Consider the following 23,194-nt stretch of genomic DNA (forward strand, 5'->3'; position numbering starts at 1 on the left):
CCTCCTCCTCTTACTTTCGCACTTCCTATTGGGAGGTGCTGGGAAACACGGGATAGGGGGCATTCTGGGAATTGCAGTCCGCCCAGGAAAGTATAGCTGCTTAATCAGTGTGGCGTGGGTCTGTAGCTTAAGAGAAGATGAATGGGAAACGGCCAGCTGAGCCGGGCCCCGGCCGTGCGGGGAAAAAGGGAAAGAAGGAGGTGATAGCGGAGTTTTCGGATGCTGTCACGGAAGAAACCTTGAAAAAGCAGGTGTCTGAGGCCTGGAGCCGCAGGACGCCGTTCCGTCACGGTAACCGAGTGCTGTGAAGGGGGAGCTGCCGCGCGGGGTCTGGGGGCCTCTGAAAGTCCTGCCACTCGAGCCGAGCCCTGGGCAGCGGGGCCACAAGGGAAGAGTCTCTTGGAGACAGTATGACTTTGGCCACCTCTGACTCTCCTGCTATCCTCTATCATCCCAAGCTCGGTTCGGATTTAGAAATCTGAGAAGAGGAAGAAACGTAGGCCCGAGAGTTTTGGGAAGCAGAGGGCATGCAAGTTCGTAGTTCCTCCGAGGGCAATGATCGCTCATCCCAAAATAGCGTAGCCAGAGCATTTGTTGTGAGCTGCCAGATAGTTGGCACCTGCGCTTAATCGTTTTCACACGCCTATAGGTCGACTGCGTGACTTATGAAAGCAAACAAGTGTTGAGCAAGGGGAGGAATCCACCTTGAACGATTCCAGCCTCAGCCTCAGATACCACCTTAGGGGATAAGAATTCTGCTTAATGCATCATGCTTTCCCTTCTAGAGATTGCCATGATTTTGCTTTCAGTTGTTAAGTACTTTAAAGAGGTGAGTCCTGGGTGTCTGGATGCACATAGAAAGTGATAGCTCTATACACGCAGGGACTTGTCAATATCCTAGGCTGCAGGATGGAAATAGGAATAGTGTCTACCACAGCTTGCTGAAGAGATGAAGTGAAGTCGTGCGTCTACAGCATCACTGTGTTTGGCACGTGGTCGGTCGTGGTGGTGGTGACTATTATTAGAAGCAGTGGGTAAAATGTTGAGCTAGAAATCAAGGCATCGGAAAGTTATGCTTGAACTGATTAAAAAAAAAAAAAAGAATGTTGTAACTTCCTCCAACAGTAACTTGAGGAAAGAAAAAGTAGGGTCAATGAAAAATCACCAGCCGCAATTGTTATTGTCACTTTTTAAAAATGTATATATTTTGAGAGAGCAAGCACAAGTGGGGGGGGGGAGAGAGAGAGAGAGAGAGAGAGAGAGAGAGAGTGAGTGAGTCCCAAGCAGGCTCAGCACTGTCCAGCGCAGAGCTGGACTTGGGGTGGGATCCCACCAACTGTGGAGCTGAGCTGCTATTCTCGTTTTTTTTTTTTTAATTTGCTACTCTCATTTTAAGTGTGGGGGAAATCAGTAAAGAACCAAATATATTCAGTTCAATAGCTAATCTTTGAACTAAAACAGAAACGAAAACAAAAAAGCGGGTAGCCTGGGTGGCTCAGTGGGTTAAGCGTCAGATGTCGGCTCAGGTCATGATCTCGCAGTTTATGAGTTTGAGCCCCGCTTTGGGGTTGCTGCTGTAAGCACAGAGCCCTCTTTGGATTCTCTGTCCCCCTCTCTTTCTGCCTCTCCACTGCTCACTCTCTCTCAAAAATAAGTAAACATTTTTTTAAAACTCAGAAAGGAGTACGAACCTTAGTGATATCACCTGTACTCCTTTTAAGAATTAGTATTTTAAGAACAATATTTTTTAAAAGTAGCATTGAATGCGTAAAGAAAAAAGAGAGAGTTTATAATTCTTCCTCCAAATCTTAGACTTTACTTACTTGATTTCTGAGAATTCACAACCATTCCCTTTTGTATTCTCTCGCTATACCACTTGGGGGTCAAAAATATAAAAGGAGAAAAAGCCACAAGTAATGTTTTCCTTCCAACAGAGGCCATTGTCATGGACATGGAACCCTTTCTTCACTGCGTGATCCCAGACTTCATCCAAAGCCAAAACTTTTTGGAAGGGCTTCAGAAGGAACTTTTGAACTTGGACTTCCATGAAAAGTATAACGATTTATATAAGTTCCAGCAGGTATTTATGTCCCTTTCACTCTTCCACTTCAGAAATTAATTGACCACAAAGCCATTCATTACCTTTGGACTTGAAGTTTTAGATTGGGTTTGCCTTGGAGGGTCCTTGCCTTGACATTGTAAGAAACATTCATTGATTTCACATAAGCTTACTGAGTGTTAACAATGTATTAGGTGCTATAATTATTGCGTGGGACTCTCTGACAGTCTCTGCCCCGTAAGACTTCAAAATCTAAAATAGGAGAAGTGATAACGATGGCAACAGATAGTCAAGAAATACAGTAAGCCAGTAAGTTAAGTACATTCTAAACAAAGGGGATCAAGTACATTTTGGGGATTGATATGCTAAAGAGAACTGTGTGTTGGAAAATAATAACCATTTAAATTTTTGAGTTCATGTCTGTATTTTAGGTGGCATGATGTATTGCAGCATGTTGCTCGCTGCAGAATGTCCAAGGAGAGTTAGGTCTATTCCTTTTTTTGGTGGACGGTTTAATTTGGCAGGAAAGACCATGTCAAAATCATGGCTGGATTTTCTATTCTTAGAAGACAGGGCCTAGTCTAGGTATGGAAATCTAGATCATTGGTTTCCCCAGTTTTGGGGGGAATATCTTTTTAGTACATGGTGTACATCACTCTTAGAAATCCTTTATAAAACTTCATGGACGTCAACCCTCAAGAATCACAGGATAAAATGAAAAAGATGAAGACCTATTTTGTTTTCTTTGCATTTACCCTTTGATTCCTCTTTATCTGGGATAAGAGAGTAAATAACAGGATTTCTCTCTCTTTTATTCTTTTGCACTAGAGCTGATTGTGTCCCCCAGTATGTCTATCTTTGGGCCTTACACATATGATTGAATTAACCACATGATGAAATACACAATATAACTCTTAATAATTCAGGAAATCCAGTTAATATTAAGCTTTTATCCTTAGTAAAGTTACATAGGTTAATTAAAACCACAATGATCTTCCTTTGTAATTATTATCAACTTCAATCACAATAAATCTCTGTTAGATTTAGGGCCATATGCATCTCTGATTACTAAAATTGAGAAATAAAGCTGGTTGTTGCTTAATGCAGTTTGGTGGATGAAAATACTTCTAACTGTAAAGTCAGTGAGTGGGAAAATAATAAAAAGGTCCCTGGGTAATGAGGAGGGGAATAAAAGATAACTTTAGATCACATGGGTGTTTGATGGAACTCTACTGGGCTGTGAATAATATTTACTATGCTCACTTTGGGACTGAACTTCTTCATCCTAAGACAGTAAATATAAAACCTGCTTTCAGTCTTCTGTCCCTTCAGACTTTGTATCCCCTTTGCTTGTGCTATGAATTGCCTTAATTGAGTCTATGATACCTTCCAGCCTTCCTAACAGTATGTCATTAAGAGTTGCCTGATATTCTGTATATTTCAGAACAGACATTATTGAGTGCATGCTTTATGCCATGCTAAGTACTTTATTAATTCATTAAATCCTCAGTCCTATGAAGGAGGTACATTACTATTCCTCTTTTACAGATGAGGGGACTCCATCAGTTTTCCTTCTCTTCCGGATTGTTCCCTTTGACATATAAAAGAAAGATGTTAAGAAAAAAGTGCTCTTGACCTGACTTTGCCCTTCAACCACCACCCTATTCCTCTGCTCCTCTTTTTTTTTTTTTTTTTAAATTTTTTAGAGAGAATCTCAAACAGGCTCCATGCTCAGTGCAGAGGCCAGCATGGGGCTCGATCCCGTGACGCTGGGATCATGACCTGAGCCTAAATCAAGAGTTGGACGAGTGAGCCACACAGGCGCCCCTCTCTGCTCCTCTTGACAGTAGAGTCCCTTATAAGGTGTCTGTACTTTTCTTAAATATGTCTTCTCCCATTCTCTGTTAAGCCCACTTTTCTTCAGCCTTTCACCTACAACTCCACTGCAGCTGCACTTGTCAAGCTCACTCTCGACTTCTTCTACGTTAGTAAGTCCAGTCAGTCATCAGTTTTGAGGCCTCATTTCACTCCACCTCCCAGCAGCACTGGAGCTACTGTGTTACTCCTTTCTCCTGGAGACATTTTCACTTTACTGTCCGGATGCCTTGGGGCTTCCTGCTACCTCCCTGGCAAGTCCTTGGTTTCTTTTGGTAGGCTTTCCTTTTGTACCTGAATTCTCAATGATGGAGTACTTTAGGGCTTTGCCCTTGGGCCATTTCCAGGGAGACCCTCGCTTTGCCTCTACTCTTGGATATCTGTTCAGTGTCTCACACCTAAGTCCAAAACTAAACGCCTGATCTTCTCCCCCTAAATCTGTTCCACCTGCAATTTTACCCGTCCCAGTTAATGGCAACTCGATCTTTCCAAGGGACCAGGCTTAAAAACCTTAAGGTCCTCTCTCCCCTCATACCCAGTTTGTCAGGAAATTCTGCAGTCTCTATCTTAAAGCCTATCCAGAAAAACCCACTTCTTTCCATTCCAGTGCCAATAGCCAACACCTGGCCCAAGCCATCTTTGTCTCTCATCAGGATTATTCTATCAGTCTATTAACCAGTCTCCCTGCTTTTACCCTTGCCCAGCTCCACAGTCATAGCCGTTGTGTTATTTTAAAACAACAGTGGACCCAAAAGAATTGAAGACACGTTCACATAAAACTAGTACACAAATGATCATAGCAGCATTATTCGGAATATCCAAAAAGTGGAATCAACCCAAATGTCCATCACCTGACAAATGGACAATGAGTGTGGTCTGTCCACACAATGGAATATTATTCAGCCAGAAAAAGGTATGACGTAGTAATGCTGCTGTAACATGGAGGAGAGGAGGAGACTTGGAAATGTGCTGAGAGAAGCCAGCCACGCAAGGCCACAGACTGTAGGATTCCGTCCATATGGAATGTCCGGAATAGGCAAATCTATGTAGAGAGGCAGAATATAGATTAGCAGTGGCCAGGAACTTGGGGGAGAAGGGTATGTGCAGTGACCACCTGATGGGTACGGGGTTTCTTTTTGAGGTGATAATAAATGTTCTGGAACCAACAGTGGTGGTTGCACAACATGGTGAATAAACTAAAATCCACCGTATTACACACTTCCAGATGGTTAAGATGGTAAATTTTATGTTACATGAATTTTATCCCAATTTTTAGCAATTTAAGTGGGATCCCAATACTCCCTTGCTCAAAAATTCCCATGGTTCCTCATTTCTTTGTCAGAAAGCCAAAGTGCTTAGAACAGCTCTAAGGTGACCCCTTACCTCCGTGGCCTCATCTCCTACCACTCTCCCCCGTACTCTCTCTGCTCCAGCCACATAGTCTCCTTGGATTTCTTGACTAGGAAATGCTTCACACTGAGGACCTTGAATCCTCTGTGCCTAGGTATTCCCTTGGACTGTTTCCCAACCTCCTTCAAGGCTATGCATCCCTCAGCGAGGTCTAGCCTGGCCACCGTGTTTGTACTTGGAAACCCTTCCCCATCTTGAGCATGCCTACTCCCTCATACCCTGCTGGTTTTCCCCGCGCATTTGTCCCCTTCTTTCATACTGACCACTGTATTTGTATGTTTATTGTCTGTCTCCCTCAAAAATAACATAAGCTCCACTGTCACAAGTGTTTAAGTATTTGTTGAATAAGTCACAGGGGGGTTAAGGAAGTCGCCCGAGTCGCAGAGCCGCCACGTGGAGAGACCATGCATCAAACCCAGGCAGTCTGGCTTCAGGGCTGGGCTGTTACCCACAATGCTATGCCACCAGGGCACTCACTGAACTGCTTTCCTCTGTGTGTCTTATATATGAAGGAAATCTTTTTTTTTTCCTCTTTTTTATGATCAAGTCTGATGATTTGAAGAAGAGAAGAGAGCCTCACATCTGTGCTTTAAGGTAAACAACTGGTGCTATTTGTCAGGTGCGGGAAGTATTATATAATAACACTTTTGTAGAGGAGGAAACAGACTGAGAGATGAAGTAAGTTCTTCAAGGCTTCCTAGATGAAAACTGAGGGAGCTCAGATACAAGCTCAAATCAGTCTGATTCCAGGGCCCAGTTTCTCAGTGATAAAATGTTCAACCTTGTTAGTAATCAAGGAGACACTGCAGGAAGCATTTTTCACCTATTAAGTTGGCAAATATTCAAAACCCCAGTGTTGACAGTCGTTTAGACCCCTTTATGCACTGCTGCCGACTTTCTTAGATGATGGTTTTGAAAGATGTATCAAAACCCTAAAAATTATGCTTATTATTTTGTAGTGTAAGTCCACTTGTGAGAACTTATCCCAAGAAAATAATTAAGGATGAGCTCAAAAATTCCATAGAAGATTATGTGTTGTAATGTTGTTTAAAATAATGAAAAACTGGGGCGCCTGGGTGGCTCAGTCGGTTAGGCGTCCGACTTCAGCTCAGGTCACGATCTCGCGGTCCGTGAGTTCGAGCCCCGCATCGGGCTCTGGGCTGATGGCTCAGAGCCTGGAGCCTGCTTCCGATTCTGTGTCTCCCTCTCTCTCTGCCCCTCCCCCGTTCGTGCTCTGTCTCTCTCTGTCTCAAAAAAAAAAAAAAAAAAAAAAAAAAGGTTAAAAAAAAAATTTTTAAGTGCATGTTTAATAAATAAATAAATAAAATAATGAAAAACTGTATACAAAATAAATGGCCACGCACTGAGATTTACATAGTTAATGGCACAAATGTAAAGTGGAAAACTCTACAGCTGTTGGCTATGACATATGTGAATTTTAACATGCGAGTATGATAAAGTTAAACCCTATTTCACCAATTCTAAGATACATTTTCTTTTTTCCCATTTTAGCACTGCTGAGATCCAGTGTCTCACAAATTACAATGATGTCCTAGTTTAATTGGCAACATTTTTTTAAGTGAAATGTAAAATAATACTACTTCTTACAGACAAAGGCATATTAGAGTCAATGAAATACACTTGTCAAAAGAAAAGATGTTAAAACAATACACACAGTGTGAATGATCTTAAGAAAGTTATATATTTGGCTGTGTGTATACCAACGGAACGGCAGAAGAATGGGACGTTTAAATCTGGCTAGTAGGATTTCAGATTTTTTTTAACAGTTTTTTTTTTTACTTCTGGAGTGTTTTTTTCCCCAAGTTTTGCTACAATAAACACATGTTACTTTGGGGGGGGGGGTGTTGTTTTGTTTTTTAAGTTTATTTGAGAGAGAGTGCATGTGCACACTATTTGGGGAGGGGCAGAGAGAGAGGGAAAGAGAATCCCACGTAGGCTCCATGCTGTCAGCAGTGAGGTGGGGGGAGAGCCCAACATGGAGCTCGAACCATGAGATTATGACCTGAGCCAAAATAAAGAGTCAAGGACACTTAACAAGCGCCCCTTAGCACGTGTTACTTTGTAATAACTTTTTCATCTATACAGAATTTCTATATATGATGGCAGTCTGCACAGATTGTTATTTCTTCCAAATCCTGAACTATTGCTTATGTATTAATTGTAACTCATAACATTTCATATTTATTTAGACCTTTCATTGTTCCAAAGAGAGGTGATCGCGCTTTAAGGCATTATTATCTCATTAGCTCACAGCATGCCTCTGGTAAGCATTTCCTATGGGACCGAGGTTCCATTCTATACACACAAGGTAACAGCTGGATGGTGTGTGAGAGACAGCAGTCCTTGGTCTTTATAGAAAGGTGACCTTTATCTTTCCCGGTTGGATTCTGCAATTTCTCTCTTAAATACAATTAACAAGTGAGAATAATGACAGAAAATAACCCTGTCCTCGTGACACCCTCACAGAGTGACTAGAGGAAGGGCTTTTTATGGAATAAACTTGAGGAAGCCAATGTTACCAGTAAAAGAAGGATTTAAGGCTTTGGTAATAGTTGTTTAAAGCATCAAGACTTTGCAGAAATGTTTGCCACCCACATCTCAAGCCTGGTTCAGCACTTTGCTCTGCTGGCTCATTCCATGTAATTTGCAACTGTTTTTAAAGTTATGTGGCACTTCTGGGTGAACTAACGTAGCACAGTAGTTTACAGAAATTTTTTGGTTTGGTAATGTATAGTGCAGAAGAGGTACTCAGTATTAAAATCTCAGATCAGCCTGAAGACTTGATATTTAGGAATAGCACAATTGCATTTGGTGGGAATTTCAATTGTGTACATCTGGACTTAGAGGATCCCCAAAATATTGTCTGTGTGTGCAAAATGTGAACTAATGTAAATCCTTTCAAAATGATATAAATTCATCGAGATTAACAGAATTTCAAAGTTGATCAGCTGAATGAGTTATAAATTGTATTAAAGAGATTTCTGTACAAAGAACCACATTAGGTGGTAAAAGGAAATGGTCAGCATCTTTTAGTGGTATCCTGCTAGCATCAGAACCTTTTTGAAAGGGACACCTGGGTGGCTTGGTTGGTTAAGCATCTGACTGTGGCTCAGGTCATGATCTCACAGCTCGGGAGTTCGAGCCCTGCGTCAGGCTCTGCTGACAACTCAGAGCCTAGAGCCTGCTTCAGATTCTGTGTCTCTGTATCTCTGCCCCTCTCCCATTCTCTCTTTCTCTCTCTGTCTCTCAAAAGTAAACATTAAAAAATAAATTAAAAAAAAAGAACTTCTATGAAAGATTTTCCTGAGTGCCACATAGTTAGCATAATATAGACTGTTATTGCAACTTAAAGTTTTTAATCTACAACAGTGTCACCTAAGTGGTCATTAAACAGTGGAGTCAGTTTTAGTGCTGAAGAACATATCTAAAAATCAGTAACCTCGGAATGGAACATCAGTGCAATAAATTATGACAGACACCAAATCACTGCCATGATAGGGCATGCCATAAATTTAAGAGGAAGAAAGTAAAATGAAACAGAGAAAAAAAGATTACAGTAGATAGATTAGTATTTATTTCTCTTTATTTCAGTTCCAAGTCCTAAACTGTGCAAGTTTAAAGTAAAGAATAAACCGCAGCCTCCAGGAAAAAGTAGTTGTGGCCTAGATCCAAATGGAGGCCTCACTGCAGCCTAACAAGTGATCTTTGTTTACATTTCTAGGAAAGTTCTGTTTGAAGATTTCCGGACTTGGCTTGCTGACATTTCCAAGATTGACCTGGAATCAACTATTGACATGTCCTGTGCTAAATATGAATTCTCTGGTAAGAAAGATAAAGCCCTTGACATCTGGAAGTCTTAAAGGCTTTAACTAACAGTGGCAAGAAGATAGCACCAGTGTGCCCGAATCCTGGGCTGCGTGTCCCCGCGTAGCATTAGAATCTGCTCAGTAAGGAACACTTGACCGGCTCATATACCGAAACGCCCACCTTCCTGGAAGGTATAATAAGGCAGGGGTTGTCTTTGGTGGAAATATGAAAACTGTTGACCATATTTTCCGGAAAATGCTGACATTGCACATGCACACCCGCTTTGTGTACAGTATCAGGAAACTCAGAGGTGATGTTGTAAATTCTACTCGTAGAACCACATTCTTAAGGGAAAAAACCTCCATATAGAAGGATACAGCGTAAACCTTGACAGTCCCCTTCCCTTTCTTTTTGTCCCCCATCTCTTCAGAGGGATCCATTGTCACCAGTTCCCTTTGGGAGCATGTAAATGTCTTTTTGAAAACATGTTTGGTTTTTTGTCTACAAGAAAAAGCATTTCGTTTTGTGTTCCTGAGTCCAGTTTTGATTTGGGTTTACTCTCACACAATATAAAGTATAATTGGGGGAAGTATAAATTGGTAGCAACTTTTTGAGGGTAACTGAGTAGTACACAGGAAGAGTCCTATCATACGCCCTTTTTAAAAAAAAAAACTTTTTCTTTTCAACTGAAATAACTTCAAACTTCTAGAAAAGTGGCAAGCATAGTACAAATAACATATTTCCTGTTGGACTTGGTTGCTGTTCTGCCCCATGACCCCCAAGTGATTCCTACAACAAGGACATTCTCCTGTATGATAATGATAAACCATCAAAATCAGGAAGTTGAGATTAATCCATGATTCCCATCTAATCCTCAGGCTCCATTCAAGTTCTCTTATTTGGTCCTTGATTGCAAAAGGATCTAGGGGCGCCTGGGTGGCTCAGTCACTCGAAATGGCCGACTTCGGCTCAGGTCATGATCTCACAGTTCATGAGTTCAAGCCCCGCATCAGGCTCTCTGCTGTCACCCGGAGCCTGCTTCAGATCCTCTGTCCCCCTGTCTCTCTCTGCACCTCCCATGCTCGCTCCCTCTCAAAAATAAATAAAAAATAAATACGTGTTCAAAGGATCCCGTCCAGGATTGCGATGTGCATGTAGTTGTCATGCCTGTTTGGACTCCCTCAGTCTTTCCTTGACTTTCATTGTCTTAATGCTTCTGAAGGTTTACAGAGGAGTCATTTTGTAAAACTTCCCTCAGTTTGAGTTTGTCTGATGCTTCCTCATGATTAGATTCAAGCCATGTGTTTTTGGTAGGAATATTACAAAATTAATTATGTGGGGTTTTTTTTTTGTTTTGTTTTGTTTTTTGTTTTTTGTTTTTTTTTACTGCATCTTCTCAAGTGGTATGTGGTTTCTGTGTGTCATAGTATAGTGATACTAACTCTGATTACTTAATTAAGGTGGTGGCTAATGTCAGGTTTTTCTTTTTTTTTTTTTTTAATTAAAAAAATTTTTTTAATGTTTGTTTGTTTTTGAGAGAGAGACAGAGCACAAGTGGGGAAGGGGCAGAGAGACGGAGACACGGAATCTGAAGCAGGCTCCAGTCTCTGAGCTGTCAGCATGGATCCCAACATGGGGCTCAAACCCACAAACCACAAGATCATGACCTGAGCTAAAGTTGGACGCTTAACCGACTGAGCCACCCAGGTGCCCCAGCATCCTCTGATATTTCTTGCTGGTTGCCAAACGGGGATATTTTTCAATAAAAAATCATTTATTTTACATTTATTAGTTATTCTACTGTAAAGGAAACATCCCTCTTTTCCCATTTATTTATTCATGTATTTATGTCGGTGTGGATTTATGGATTACTGCTTATGTAACGGGCTATAAGCAGTTGCTGTCATTATACTGATGCTCATATTGTCCCTGATTTGATCAAGGGGAGCTCCTTTAAACTGACTTCAGGTCCTTTTGATGTGTCCCCATCATTCTTAATATATCTTACTTTCTAGCAAAACAAAATTTTCCAGGCTTATCTTACATTTCCCCTGCTCTAGATCCAGAGTTGGCCATTCTTCCAAAGAACCCTAGGTCCTTTCAGTGAAGAATGATGCTTAAAAATCAAGAGCTGGGTGGCTCAGTCAGTTAAGCATCTGACTTCAGCTCAGGTCATGATCTCACAGTTCGCGAGTTGGAGCTCCACATCTACTACTGTCAGTGCAGAGTCCACTTCAGATCCTCTGTCTCCCTCTCTCTCTCTACCTCTCTCTCTCTCAAAAATAAATGAACATTAAAAAAGAAAAAAATCAAGGGGTGCTTGGGTGGCTCAGTCAGTTGAGCGTCCAACTTTGGCTCAGGTCGTGATCTCACAGCTTGTGAGTTCGAGCCCCGTATTGGGCTCTGTGCTGACAGCTCAGAGCCTGGAGCCTGCTTCAGATTCTGTGTCTCCCTCTCTCTCTGCCCCTAACCCACTCGCATTCTGTCTCTGTCTCTCTCAAAAATAAATAAACATTAAAAAAAAAAATTTGTTTAAATCAAGATCTGGACTGTAGGTGTTTTTGCTAGTAGGGTGTCACCACTCCCAGGCCTTTCAGTGGAAAAGAGGCAGCAAACACATATGCACATATACACACACATGTGCACACACGTGCATTTACACTTTTGTATGTTTCAACATCTAGAAATATGTAGATATCTAAATATCTATATAAACATCTACATATATAGGAAGCTCAATTCACATTGATTCCTGCAGTTGCAATTCAACACTTTAGGTTTATCCCAGATTTTGCCATTTCCGTATTTGTAATTTCCTACCTCAGCAGTAAGAACCATGGATTCCATTATCTTCAATAGATTTCTTTATCAATCGATCATGATCCCTCCATGTGTGAACAGTCTCAGTTCACCATAGCATGCCTTCCCTCCCCTGCCCTACACAGATGACTGCCTTGCTCAGTTCCACCAAATGGCCCTTAGAAGTTTTAGCTCAAGAAATAAATGGGAATCAGTACCAAAAGGTCTATGTACAGTGATGTTCATTAAGGCAAATGGAGGCAACTTAATTAACAAGTGGAAGATTAGTTAAAGGGGAAGGAAGATAATTCATAACCCATATGGTATACTACGTGGCCATTAAAAAGCATGACAGGGGTGTATACTGATGTGGACACTTACCACGTAATAAAAAGGCCACAAAATAACCACTGTAGGATACTGTTTTTTTAAAAGCAAATGTATGTAGGAAAAATACTGGAAGAATATAGGCAAAAATACTGTTAGCGATTCTCTCTGGGGTCTGTCCCTATATGTGCCCTTCAGTGCTTTTGGAGTCCCCCTTGTTGCCCGTTTTATGTCTCCAATTATAAACCAGGAGAATAAGTGTCATTTTACAGCTGGAGAGTTCACATTACAGATGAGTATCAAATGGACTGATATTAAATGCTGGATCCAGTCAGCTCCAGCTGCTCCTGGAGCTGCTCCTTGCGGTGCGGGACGTTAAAGTGTGCTTTGCACTGTTGCAGATGCCCTCCTCTGCCACGACGACGAGCTGGAAGGGCGCCGGATCGCCTTCATTCTTTACCTGGTTCCTCCCTGGGACAGGAGTTTGGGGGGCACCCTGGACCTGTACAACGTTGATGGTAAGACAAGTGCATGCTCCTTGGCACTAGCCACTTCTGAGTTCTTACATACAACACGTGTACTCACCTAAGGAGGCGGAAGCCATTCAGTGGGGTGACAACCGCAGGGGAAGGGATGTCGGCCCTGACAGCTGCCTCTAAGTTGTGCTTCAAGTCGTCATTACTCCAGAGATAGAGTCCATTAACAGGACTCGGCAGACCCTACTTCTGAATACTGACCGTGGAAAGGTAGAGTGCATGTACATTCGCCTGGCACCGTTGGTCTGCTAGAGTGAATCCATCTGACAGGAAGCCAGGGCTGTTTTCTAAGGACCGACACCAAATGTTGACTTTGGAAAACTTTCCGAATTTATTCCAGCTCTCATCAATAATAGAGGGATGGCGTAGTGAGAACAGATATCACCCAGCAGAACCAGCAAGTATGAGGGAGACAGATGGAAGGAGGTGGTGGTTTGGGATCTGCAGGGTACATCTAGTTCCCCCTAGAAATCTGAGAATTGTCGGAGTGAAACAAGGCGGCCTGGAATTGGTTAACGATAACGAAACCACATTTGTGGTTGTTTTCTCTCCTGGTGCAGAACACTTTCAGCCGAAGCAGATTGTCAAGTCTCTTATCCCTTCATGGAACACACTGGTTTTCTTTGAAGTGTCTCCAGTATCCTTTCACCAGGTAACAGTTGTAAACCACAAATATATAGAATGTAAGGATCATACTTTTTAGTTCCCCGTTAACAAAATGTGACAGCTTCCCGATGGACCCCTGTGGCCAGATAGTGCCCACATCCGTTGTGATGGATCTGGAAGTCAGTGCACCCTGGCTGGTGACCTTCCCCCTTATCTGGTGTGTTCATTCATGTGCTGCTGGCCTTTCTTTTCAGGTGTCTGAAGTCCTGTCTGAAGAAAAGTCACGTTTGTCTATAAGCGGCTGGTTTCATGGTCCTTCACTGACCAGACCCCCCAACTACTTTGAACCACTTGTACCTCGGAGCCCGCACATCCCACAAGATGTAAGGATAAATGCCGGTTGTCGGGCCTCTTCTCTAGAAGCTGTAGCATGTCGTTTGTTTTCCTGGTAATGAAACTAGACTTTACGTTTGCTCTTCCGCTCTTCTTGGATAAACTTTTGATAGTATCTTTTCTCAGGCAGAGTTTTCTGGCACTTTTATGTGTAACAAGGAGGAAATTATAGAGTGAGGATTTGCATATATTTTACTGTTATGAAATGACATAAGTGCAAAAGCAATAAGAACTGTGAACTCATATTTGGCATCTGCTCCTTCTTTTAAGCATGAAATTTTATATGATTGGATCAACCCTACTTATCTGGACATGGATTACCAAGTTCAAATTCAAGAAGAGTTTGAAGAAAGGTCCGAAATCCTCCTAAAGGAGTTCCTTAAGGTAAGCCAGCATATCCTGTCCAGTATATCTTGGGGACATCCTAACAAAATCTCACTGTTATAACAACTTCTGCTTTTGTCTTTCTTCTTGGGTGGGTGCATAGGCATCATTAAAGAAGTTTTTTTGTTTTATTCCTGATTAGAATATTTTTATCACCCTCTTCTTCAAATAAAATATGGAAGCAGTACTAGCAGCCGACATAGGTAGCAGTTGTATGCTTAGTGGGTTAAGAGTCCCTTGGGTGTTCCCCAGTTTTCTAAAATCTTAATGGTGCATACACACACACACACACACACACACACACACACACACACACACAACTAGCCTCTAGGCTGAGAGGGAGTTGTATGTATTTTCCTTCCTATTCATTTGGTGAATATGGTTCACTATAAGCTCATTGCTTTTAGTAGAGAGATTATTAATTGGTCAACCCCTATTAGCGAGCATTTGACAAGGATGAGGTAGCCCATTTCGGTGGCAAGGGAACTACATCAGAAGTCAGAAGGACTCTATGTTCATGTCCTGGCTCTATGGTTTTACTAACCCGAGCAAATCACTAAATCTCTCTGAGCTTCCATTTCATCATCAATTAAACTGCAATAGGACCTGCCTTGCTCGTCTTGAAGAGTTACTGTGAGGGCCACACGAGATCATGGATGCTGGTGTGGTGCTTCACAGTGATCCTGCTCCCCCTGGAAGCGCAGTCCCAAGAGCTGTTCCTCCATGAGAAAGATAAAGGTTGAGATGCTACGTTCTGTCTCTCTCTCTCTCTCTCTCTCTCTCTCTCTCTCTCAGAATTTTAAAGCTGACATTAGCATATTAAGGAATTTGAGAAGCATAGTAAATAAACTTGTTTGGCCCTATTTTACTGAGCTTACCTAAATCAGGCTTTGTGATCCTCGTTCCTGTTTTACAGCCGATGGGACTGCAGTGTTGAGAACATTCCTTGGGAAGCTACATTAAACAACTATAGAGAAAGCCTCTTGAGCATATTTCAACAGATTATTCAGCTTCTTGCTCTGTTCGTGGCTTATTTTATTTATAAGGCTGATTAAATAAAAGTGAGGCCTGCAAGAGATTTTTGTTGTAATGACATTGGCTGTTTTGCAGCTTAATTTTTTTCCCCTCATATGTTCTGGATTGAAGTCTGTATTGTGATCTTCATTTTATAAATTCAGGCGACTGAGATGTTGAGCAATTTGACATAAGACCTACAACTGCTAAAGGAGATAGTCCAGATTAACACTCAAATCTCTTGGCTAAGGCATGCTGATGATTTATCCAGTCTTTGTTCTGGCTTCACTGTATCAGGCCTGGGGTGGGGGGGTGAGTGTCGGCTGGCCCTTTTAGGAATCAGCCAGAATGATTCTGCAGAGCTGCTCCAGCTGCAAGACCAGGTGTGGGACTACAGGGAGAGTCCCTGACTGTTTTTTTTTTTCTGTGCTCCTTTTCCAGCCTGAGAAATTTGCAGAGGTCTGTGAGGCTTTGGAGAAAGGAGATGTGAAATGGAGCAGCCGAGGTCCCCCTAACAAAAGGTAGAACCAAGACATTTGCATTTAGCACCTGCCTGTTGGTCAGCCAGGCTCACCTCCGATAATAGGACATTGGCCCCGGTGGTGTTTCATCCCCACGGCCATCTGGTAGCAGGCCCCGAGAGAACCTCACTGTTAGAACAACTGGTGATTCAGTGAGCTATGCCAAGGTTTAGGCAGCGGGGTACAAAGCTAATGATCGGCTTGTATTCCATGCGTGATATTACGTCTGTGGCTTCGATGAACAACTTGGCATCGCTGCTTTCCAGGTTTTATGAGAAAGCGGAGGAGAGCAAGCTTCCCAACATCCTGAAGGACTGCATGGAATTATTTCGCTCCGAGGCTCTGTTCTTGCTGCTCTCCAACTTCACAGGCCTGAAACTCCACTTCTTGGCCCCTTCAGAGGAAGATGAGGTGGAGGACAAAAAGGAGGGCGAAGGCACCTCTGCAGCTGATCACACTGAAGAAGGGACTAGCCATAGCTCCCCTGGGCCCCAGAGTCCTCAGACGGCCATCAGCCACAGCAGCCAACAGAGCAGTGAACAGACAGACCCAGAGTCAGAGGAAAACGAAGCCAAGAGAGGTAAGCTGTCGATATGATTTGTCCTTGTGTACCATTAAGCACTCACTAGTCAATCATTTATTCACCCAACAAATATTGCTTGCGCATCTGCTCTATGCTAGGCCTGTTTCAGGAACTGGAGGACAGAACAAACAAGGTCTCTGCTTTCCTAGAGCTAATATTCTAGTAGGAGAGGACAAAGATTAAACGTGTACACGAACCACAAGGACACATCAAATAACGATAAGTGCCATGCGGAAAACTTTCGTAGGGTCACGTGTGAGGAACGACCGAGTGGCCTCTGAGGTGAATGGGCAGTTGGAAGAGCCTGTCTCAGAAGCTGCTATTTGAGCTCAGATTGGAATAACAAGGATCTATGGGAAGAACATTCTAGATAGGAGGAACAGCTCGTATGTTTTACTAGGCTAAAGATTTACGAACAGTGGACAGAAATAGGACTGGCTGTGCCCCAAACTACTTTAAAACACAACATCATCAAGGAGAGGAAGGTGAGCAGCTTATGTCTGCTAAGGACCAATAGCAGGCTAAGAAAAACTTGTTTGCATTTGGGCATATGGACAGAGGAAATGATTATTAAAACTAGAGGAAGTCTAGGGGCACCTGACTGGCTCAGTTGAAAGAGCATGCGATTCTTTTTTTTGTTTTGTTTTTAATGTTTATTTTTGAGAGAGAGAGACAGAGTGGGAGCAGGAAAGGGGCAGAGAGAGAGGGAGACACAGAATCCGAAGCAGGCTCCAGGCTCTGAGCCATCAGCATAGAGCCTGATGCAGGGCTCAAACCCACAAACCGCGAGATCATGACCTGAACTGAAGTTGGACACCTAACCGACTAAGCCACCCAGGCACCCCAAGAGCATGCGACTCTTGATCTCAGGGTCCTGAGTTGGAGCCCCACGTTGGCTATGGAGATTACTTTAAAAAAATAAAAAATTTTAAATTTTTTTTAAAAAGTAGAGGAAGTCTTTCATCATCTACAAACAAGATGAAAAAGAGAAAAACATAGGAAATTTAAGAGGGAAGGCTTCTGTGGATTTGGTGACTGAGTAGTTACCAATTCAACATACATGTTTCAGTACCTACTAAACCAGTCGAGAAAATCTGTTTCCCAACTCCTCTCCTCAGTTTTACTCTCCCTGCTTCCGCTCTGATTTCTTGAGAAGGACCCCATGCAGTTAGAAGAGCAAGGACGAGGGATCAGGGATCGCAATGGAAACAAACCCCACAGTGTGACAGGGAAACCACAAGCATTGTAATGCAGATTCTGTGGCCTCCCAAACGGACTGACTGACCTGTTGCTTTTGTCACCACAGATACTTAGAACACCAGACTCAGGTAGCTTTTCCTGTACTGGTCAATACACAGCACTTTCTTTAATAATTTTTTTTAATGTTTTTTACTTTATTTTTGAGAGTGAGAAAGAGAGAGAGAGCAAGCAGGGGAAGGGCAGAGAGAGGGGTACACAGAATCCAAAGCAGCCTCCAGGCTCTGAACTGTCAGAGCCCGACATGGGGCTCCAACCCATGAACTGTGAGATCATGACCAGAGCTGAAGTCAGATACTTAAGTGACTGAGCCACTCAGGTGCCCCAAGATGGCCTTTAAGATAGAGGTTGGCTTTCCTTGATAATTGAAACTGGCATCTATACTTGGACCCTACAAGGAATCAGGTGAAGATCAGTGGAGCCTCAGGGGCTGTTTAAAAAGGTATTTGTTTACCTCTATTCCTTTTGGTTTCATTTTTATGGGAACCTGCAGCTTAGGAAAAAAAAATCTATATAGGCGGCCAAAAGATGCTTTATTCTATTACCAAGCGTCTACTGTTATGGAAGACCCTGGACCAAAGCAGAGCAGGGAATACAAAAGGTAAACATGAAAAGTAACTGTTTGCAAAGTTTATCATCTTAAAAGGGTGGGCACCAAGCTATAAAGGAGCAGAGTTTTTATATTTTATTAAACTGGCATAAGTTCAAATTAGAGGCTTTATAACTTTAGGATGTTAAATGTAACCCATGTGATAACCAAAGAAAATAGCCATAGAATATACATAAAAGGAAACAAGAAAGTAATTTAAATGTTTCAATGCCAAAAAACCAATTAAGTACAAAAGACAGGAATGCAGGATATGGGGGACAAAAAGCTATAAGGCATTTAGAAAACAGGGGCACCTGGGTCGCTCAGTGGGTTGAGTGTCTCTTGATTTCAGCTCAGGTCATGATCCCAGGGTTATGGGATAAAGCCCCACATTGGGCTCCACACTGAGCATGAGCCTGCTTAAGATTCTCTCTACCTCTGCCCCTCTGCCACATGCTGTCTCTCTCTCTAAAATAAAAATATTTTAAAAATAGCAAAATGACAGAATTAATTCCCTCTTTATTAGTAATTATTATTTTTAAAAATTTGTTTTATTTATTCATCTTGAGAGAGAAAGACAAGTGAGGGAGGGGCACAGAGAAGGAGAGACAGAATCCTAAGCGGTGTCCGCACCATCAGAGCAGAGCCCGATGCAGCGCTCGAAACTACAAACTGCGAGATTATGACCTGAGCTGAGATCAAGAGTCCGATGCTTAACCAACTATGCCACCTAGGCACCGCTCTATTAGTAATTACTTTAAATATAAATGACTATCAAAAGAAGGAGATTGACAAAGCAGACAGGAACACATGATTCAACTATCTGCTATCGGGGCGCCTCGGGGGCTAAGTCTATTAAGCATCCAACTTCAGCTCAGGTCATGATCTTGAGGTTCATGAGTTTGATACCCACATGGGGCTCACTGCTGTCAGTGGAGCCCACTTTGGGTCCTCTGTCCCCCTCTCTGCCCCTTCCCTGCTGTCTCTCAAAAATAAATAAACTTTTAAAAATGTTTAAAAAAAAAAAAAGAATTTCTTTAAAAAAAAAATACTGTCTGCTGTCTACAAGGGACCCGCTTGAGATCCCAGAAGCAGAAAAAGATTGAAAATCAAAGGATGGAAAAAGATGTTCCATGCAAGTAGTAACCAAAAGAGAGCAGGAATGGCTATACTAATATCAAATAGACTTTATCTTTATTTTATTTATTTATTTATTTATTTATTTATTTATTTTTAAATTTTAATGTTTATTTTTTATTTGTGTGAGAGAGAGAGCAGGGAAGGGACAGAGAGAAGGAAACACAGAATCTGAAGCAGGCTGCAGGCTCCAAGCTGTCAGCACAGAGCCCGACACGGGGCTCGAACCCACAAACTGCGAGATCATGACCTGAGCCGAAGTCGGATGCCCAACTGACTGAGCCACCCAGGCGCCCCTATCTTTATTTTATTTAAATTTTTAAGATATCATACAAAGTGTCTTCTCTAACCACAACAGGATGAAGTTAAAAAGAAATGAGCTATCAAGCCATGAAAAGATACAGAGGAACCTTAAGTGCTATTACTGAGTGAAAGAAGCCAGTCTGAAAAGGCTACTTATTGTATGATTCCAACTCTATGACATTCTGGAAAAGGCAGAACTAAGGAGAGAGTCAAATCAGTGGTTGGAAGGCACTAGGAGGAACGAAGGGATGAATTAGGTAGAGCACAGGGGGTTTTATGGCATTAAAACCAATTCTGTCCAATACTGTCATGATGGAGACTCGACATTACTCATTTATCAAGACCAATAGAATGTAGAGCACCAGGAGTGAACCCTAATGTAAACTATGGATTTTAGTTAATAATAATGTGTAGTATCAGCTTGTCAATTGTAACAAGTGAATCACACTGAGACAGGATGTTAATAAAGGAGAAACAGGAGGTAGGACAATCTATTTTTTTTTATTTTTATTTTTTAATGTGTATGTTTGAGAGAGAGCGAGACAGAGCATAAGCAGAGAAGGGGCAGAGAGAGAGGGAGACAGAATCCGAAGCAGGCTCCAGGCTCTGAGCTATCAGCACAGGGCCCAATGTGGGGCCCAAATCCACAAACCGTGAGATCACAAACTGAGCCGAAGTTGGACGCTTAACTGAGCCACCCAGGCACCCCTGCAGTCTGTTTAAAATTATAGTATTTATTCATGTTATAATTTTTTTTTATTTTGGCAGCTAAATATTCTATCTGAAACTAAGTAAAGAAAGAGAGCATCAACGTCCCCCCCACCAACAGTCAGACATGGTACATTTCTGACAGTCACTGTTAAGGCTAGTTTGGTGGAGTAATAGATCAGAACGATAGGTCAGTAGGTCAGAAATCATTATGGGAATGATTTCGCTTTAGTGCTGGATCATTCCTGCTTACTATTCCCTCGCAATCTAGCAGTTGTATCAAGTTATTTTAAATTTTTTCTGGCCTTCTATGGTTTTTTCTTAGACTCAAGTGTTCCCACATGCCAGGGGGAGTTGAGGCGTTGGAAGACTGGTCACTACACTTTGATCCATGACAACAGCAAGACTGAATTTGCCCTGGATTTACTTCTCTACTGTGGCTGTGAAGGTAAGAGTCAGGAAGTAACTTATGGAAACCAGTGAGCTGTTTCCATAAGAGGGGCAGTCTCTCCCAGTGATGCTCTCCACCTGACCCAATTCAGAAGTGATGTACCTTGGCCAGGATCACAGATCACAGAGGCACCCTGTTGGAAGGGATCTTGGGGGTCATGAACTTCAGTCTCCCCAACTCAAAGGATTTCTATCTGTGACTGAGGTATGGGGGATGTGGACCAAAACAGTTTCCCTCCAAGAACCCTCCCGCCCACTCAGATCTACATCTTTTATGTAATTTTCCTTCCAGGTGTATTTTATATTTAATTCTTAGTTTTCACTCCTTATTCGATGTTGGTTGAACAGTAAATTCCGGCTTGTAAGCCATAGAGTTGGTTACCACTAAGGTCCCAGATCCCCCAGTCGTAGAGCAGCCTGGTATGGGCGATGTAAGTAGATGATGGAAGTCTTGTAGGAAAAGCTTTCTGATTGCTGTTTGTCTTCCCTTTTAAGGCTGGGAGCCAGAATATGGCGGCTTTACTTCCTACATTGCCAAAGGTGAAGATGAAGAGGTAAGTTGCTTCTGATAGCAAACTATCCTTCTACTTCTTAAGGAAGCTTTCATTCTTCACACACCCAATTTTTATGACCTTCTGCCAGTGTCCTTAGCTGATAAATGCATGATGGTCTGCCTGGCACTGGTTCTGATTTCTAGTAGTAAGTACTCAGCAAGGAATAAAAATGCCAAAGGGTAATCACTAGGCATTTATTCTAACCTATTGAGAAATTCCATAGAAGTTAAGAGTTGATGGTGCATTCCCATGAAATCTTTGGATATAGTAAGGAATAAACGCAGGAGGTAGAACCTTTCTGGGTATGTATTGGAATAGGGTCCGTTGGGAAATGCCTTGACAGCTAGAGCAACAGCGCCTCCTCGTAAAGGATCTTTTAAAAGATCCCCTGTCACCAGTCTGAGTACATGATGTGAAAACCATCTGTTCCGTGGTGAATCGTTGAGGAAAAGCGTTGAGAATAAGTTCTGTGCTCTGATGTGACACTGTATTCACTTATTTCAGCTGCTAACAGTGAATCCGGAAAACAACTCTTTGGCACTGGTCTACAGAGATAGAGAGACTCTGAAATTTGTCAAGCATATTAACCACCGAAGCCTAGAACAAAAGAAAGCCTTCCCAAATAGAACAGGTTTCTGGGACTTCTCGTTTGTCTATTACGAATGACAGGGCTGAGCCAAGCTGAAGAAAAGAGACCCTTCCTCAGTACTGGGGAGTGCGGAAGAGCTAGGCATTACGCGGAGAGCTACAAGGTGGCCTGTGTGACCGTGTCTTCAAAACTGCGTGGTAGGACTCATCGTTATTGTCTGCAATCTAGGCCTTGAGCTTGGAGCCAGGTATTTCTCTCTTGATAAAAAAACAAAAAAAAAAAAAAAGCTTTTTTGTCTTTTTTTTTTTTTTTTTCACATTCAGTTTCTCATTTTCCATATGGACTTCCTTAGTGATTTTTAAAAAGCTTTTGTGTGTGGTAAAATACACACAACATAAAGTGTACCATTCTAACCATTTTTAAGTGTATACTTGAGTGACATTAAGGATATTCACATGGTTGTGCAATTGTCACCACCACCCATCTCCAGAACTTTGCCATCTTCCCAGACTGAAACTGTCCCCACTAAAGAGTAACTCCCCGTCCCCCTTCCTAGCCCCTGACAGCCACCATGCCACTTTCAGTCTCTGTCTCCGTTCATACAAGTGGAACAATACAATATTTGTCCTTCTGCAACTGGCTCATTTCACCTAGCATAAAGTCTTCAAGGTTCATCCATGTTTCCAGTGAGTGTTTGTTTTTTAATACTCATAAATGACTGCTGATTCTGTCCTTCCTAAGCATACCGGTTTAGAAAGTTACAGAAACTTCTGTCCTGTTCTGGGTGGGCTCATTATACTTCCTCCCAGTGCCTATGGCTTTGTTTCACTGTGACTCCCTTAGGACAGTGTGGACTTAAATGATGATGGTATTCCTGCCTTGGTAAACACCGGGCCCCAAACCACATGGCCCCTGAGACTTCTGAGTGGCTGCTTGTGCCATATGTCATCGTTCCTGGGGACCCACTGCTTTTCCATCCTGGAGTTGTGGCTCCTGTATAACTAGATGATTCTAGCCTCGCATGTGTCTTTCCTGTCCCTAAATACTCTTGGGTCAGCTATAAAATGAGTTGCCTGTTTTTCTTTAAGAGAACAGATGCTAAAGGCCACATCAAAATGCCAAGAGGCTGTCCATTTTGTTACATTCTCTTCCCTGAACTGGTGTGAGGCTTATGTGACAACTACCACCTATACATGGGGGTGTGTACGAGGGAGGGTAGTGGTCGCCGCGTTGTTAGCTGCAAGATGCTGTTCTCGTTCCAATGCTGTCTTT

General features: G+C 42.3%; 1 protein-coding gene across 1 annotated transcript; it reads left to right on the forward strand.

Annotated features, from left to right (window-relative positions):
- Positions 1 to 56: 56 nt before the first annotated feature.
- On the forward strand, positions 57 to 22,596 carry OGFOD1 (2-oxoglutarate and iron dependent oxygenase domain containing 1). The gene is made up of 13 exons (XM_043599233.1): positions 57 to 291; positions 1,935 to 2,080; positions 5,892 to 5,938; positions 9,087 to 9,187; positions 12,700 to 12,816; positions 13,395 to 13,486; positions 13,695 to 13,823; positions 14,104 to 14,217; positions 15,673 to 15,752; positions 16,019 to 16,332; positions 20,655 to 20,777; positions 21,275 to 21,333; positions 21,838 to 22,596. Exons 1-13 carry the CDS (start codon positions 138 to 140, stop codon positions 21,997 to 21,999), a joined length of 1,638 nt encoding a protein of 545 aa, XP_043455168.1. The 5' UTR covers positions 57 to 137; the 3' UTR covers positions 22,000 to 22,596.
- The last annotated feature ends 598 nt before the right edge of the window (positions 22,597 to 23,194 follow it).

Source organism: Prionailurus bengalensis, chromosome E2, assembly GCF_016509475.1.
Source record: "Prionailurus bengalensis isolate Pbe53 chromosome E2, Fcat_Pben_1.1_paternal_pri, whole genome shotgun sequence".
In the NCBI taxonomy this organism is placed as follows: Eukaryota; Metazoa; Chordata; class Mammalia; order Carnivora; family Felidae; genus Prionailurus; species Prionailurus bengalensis.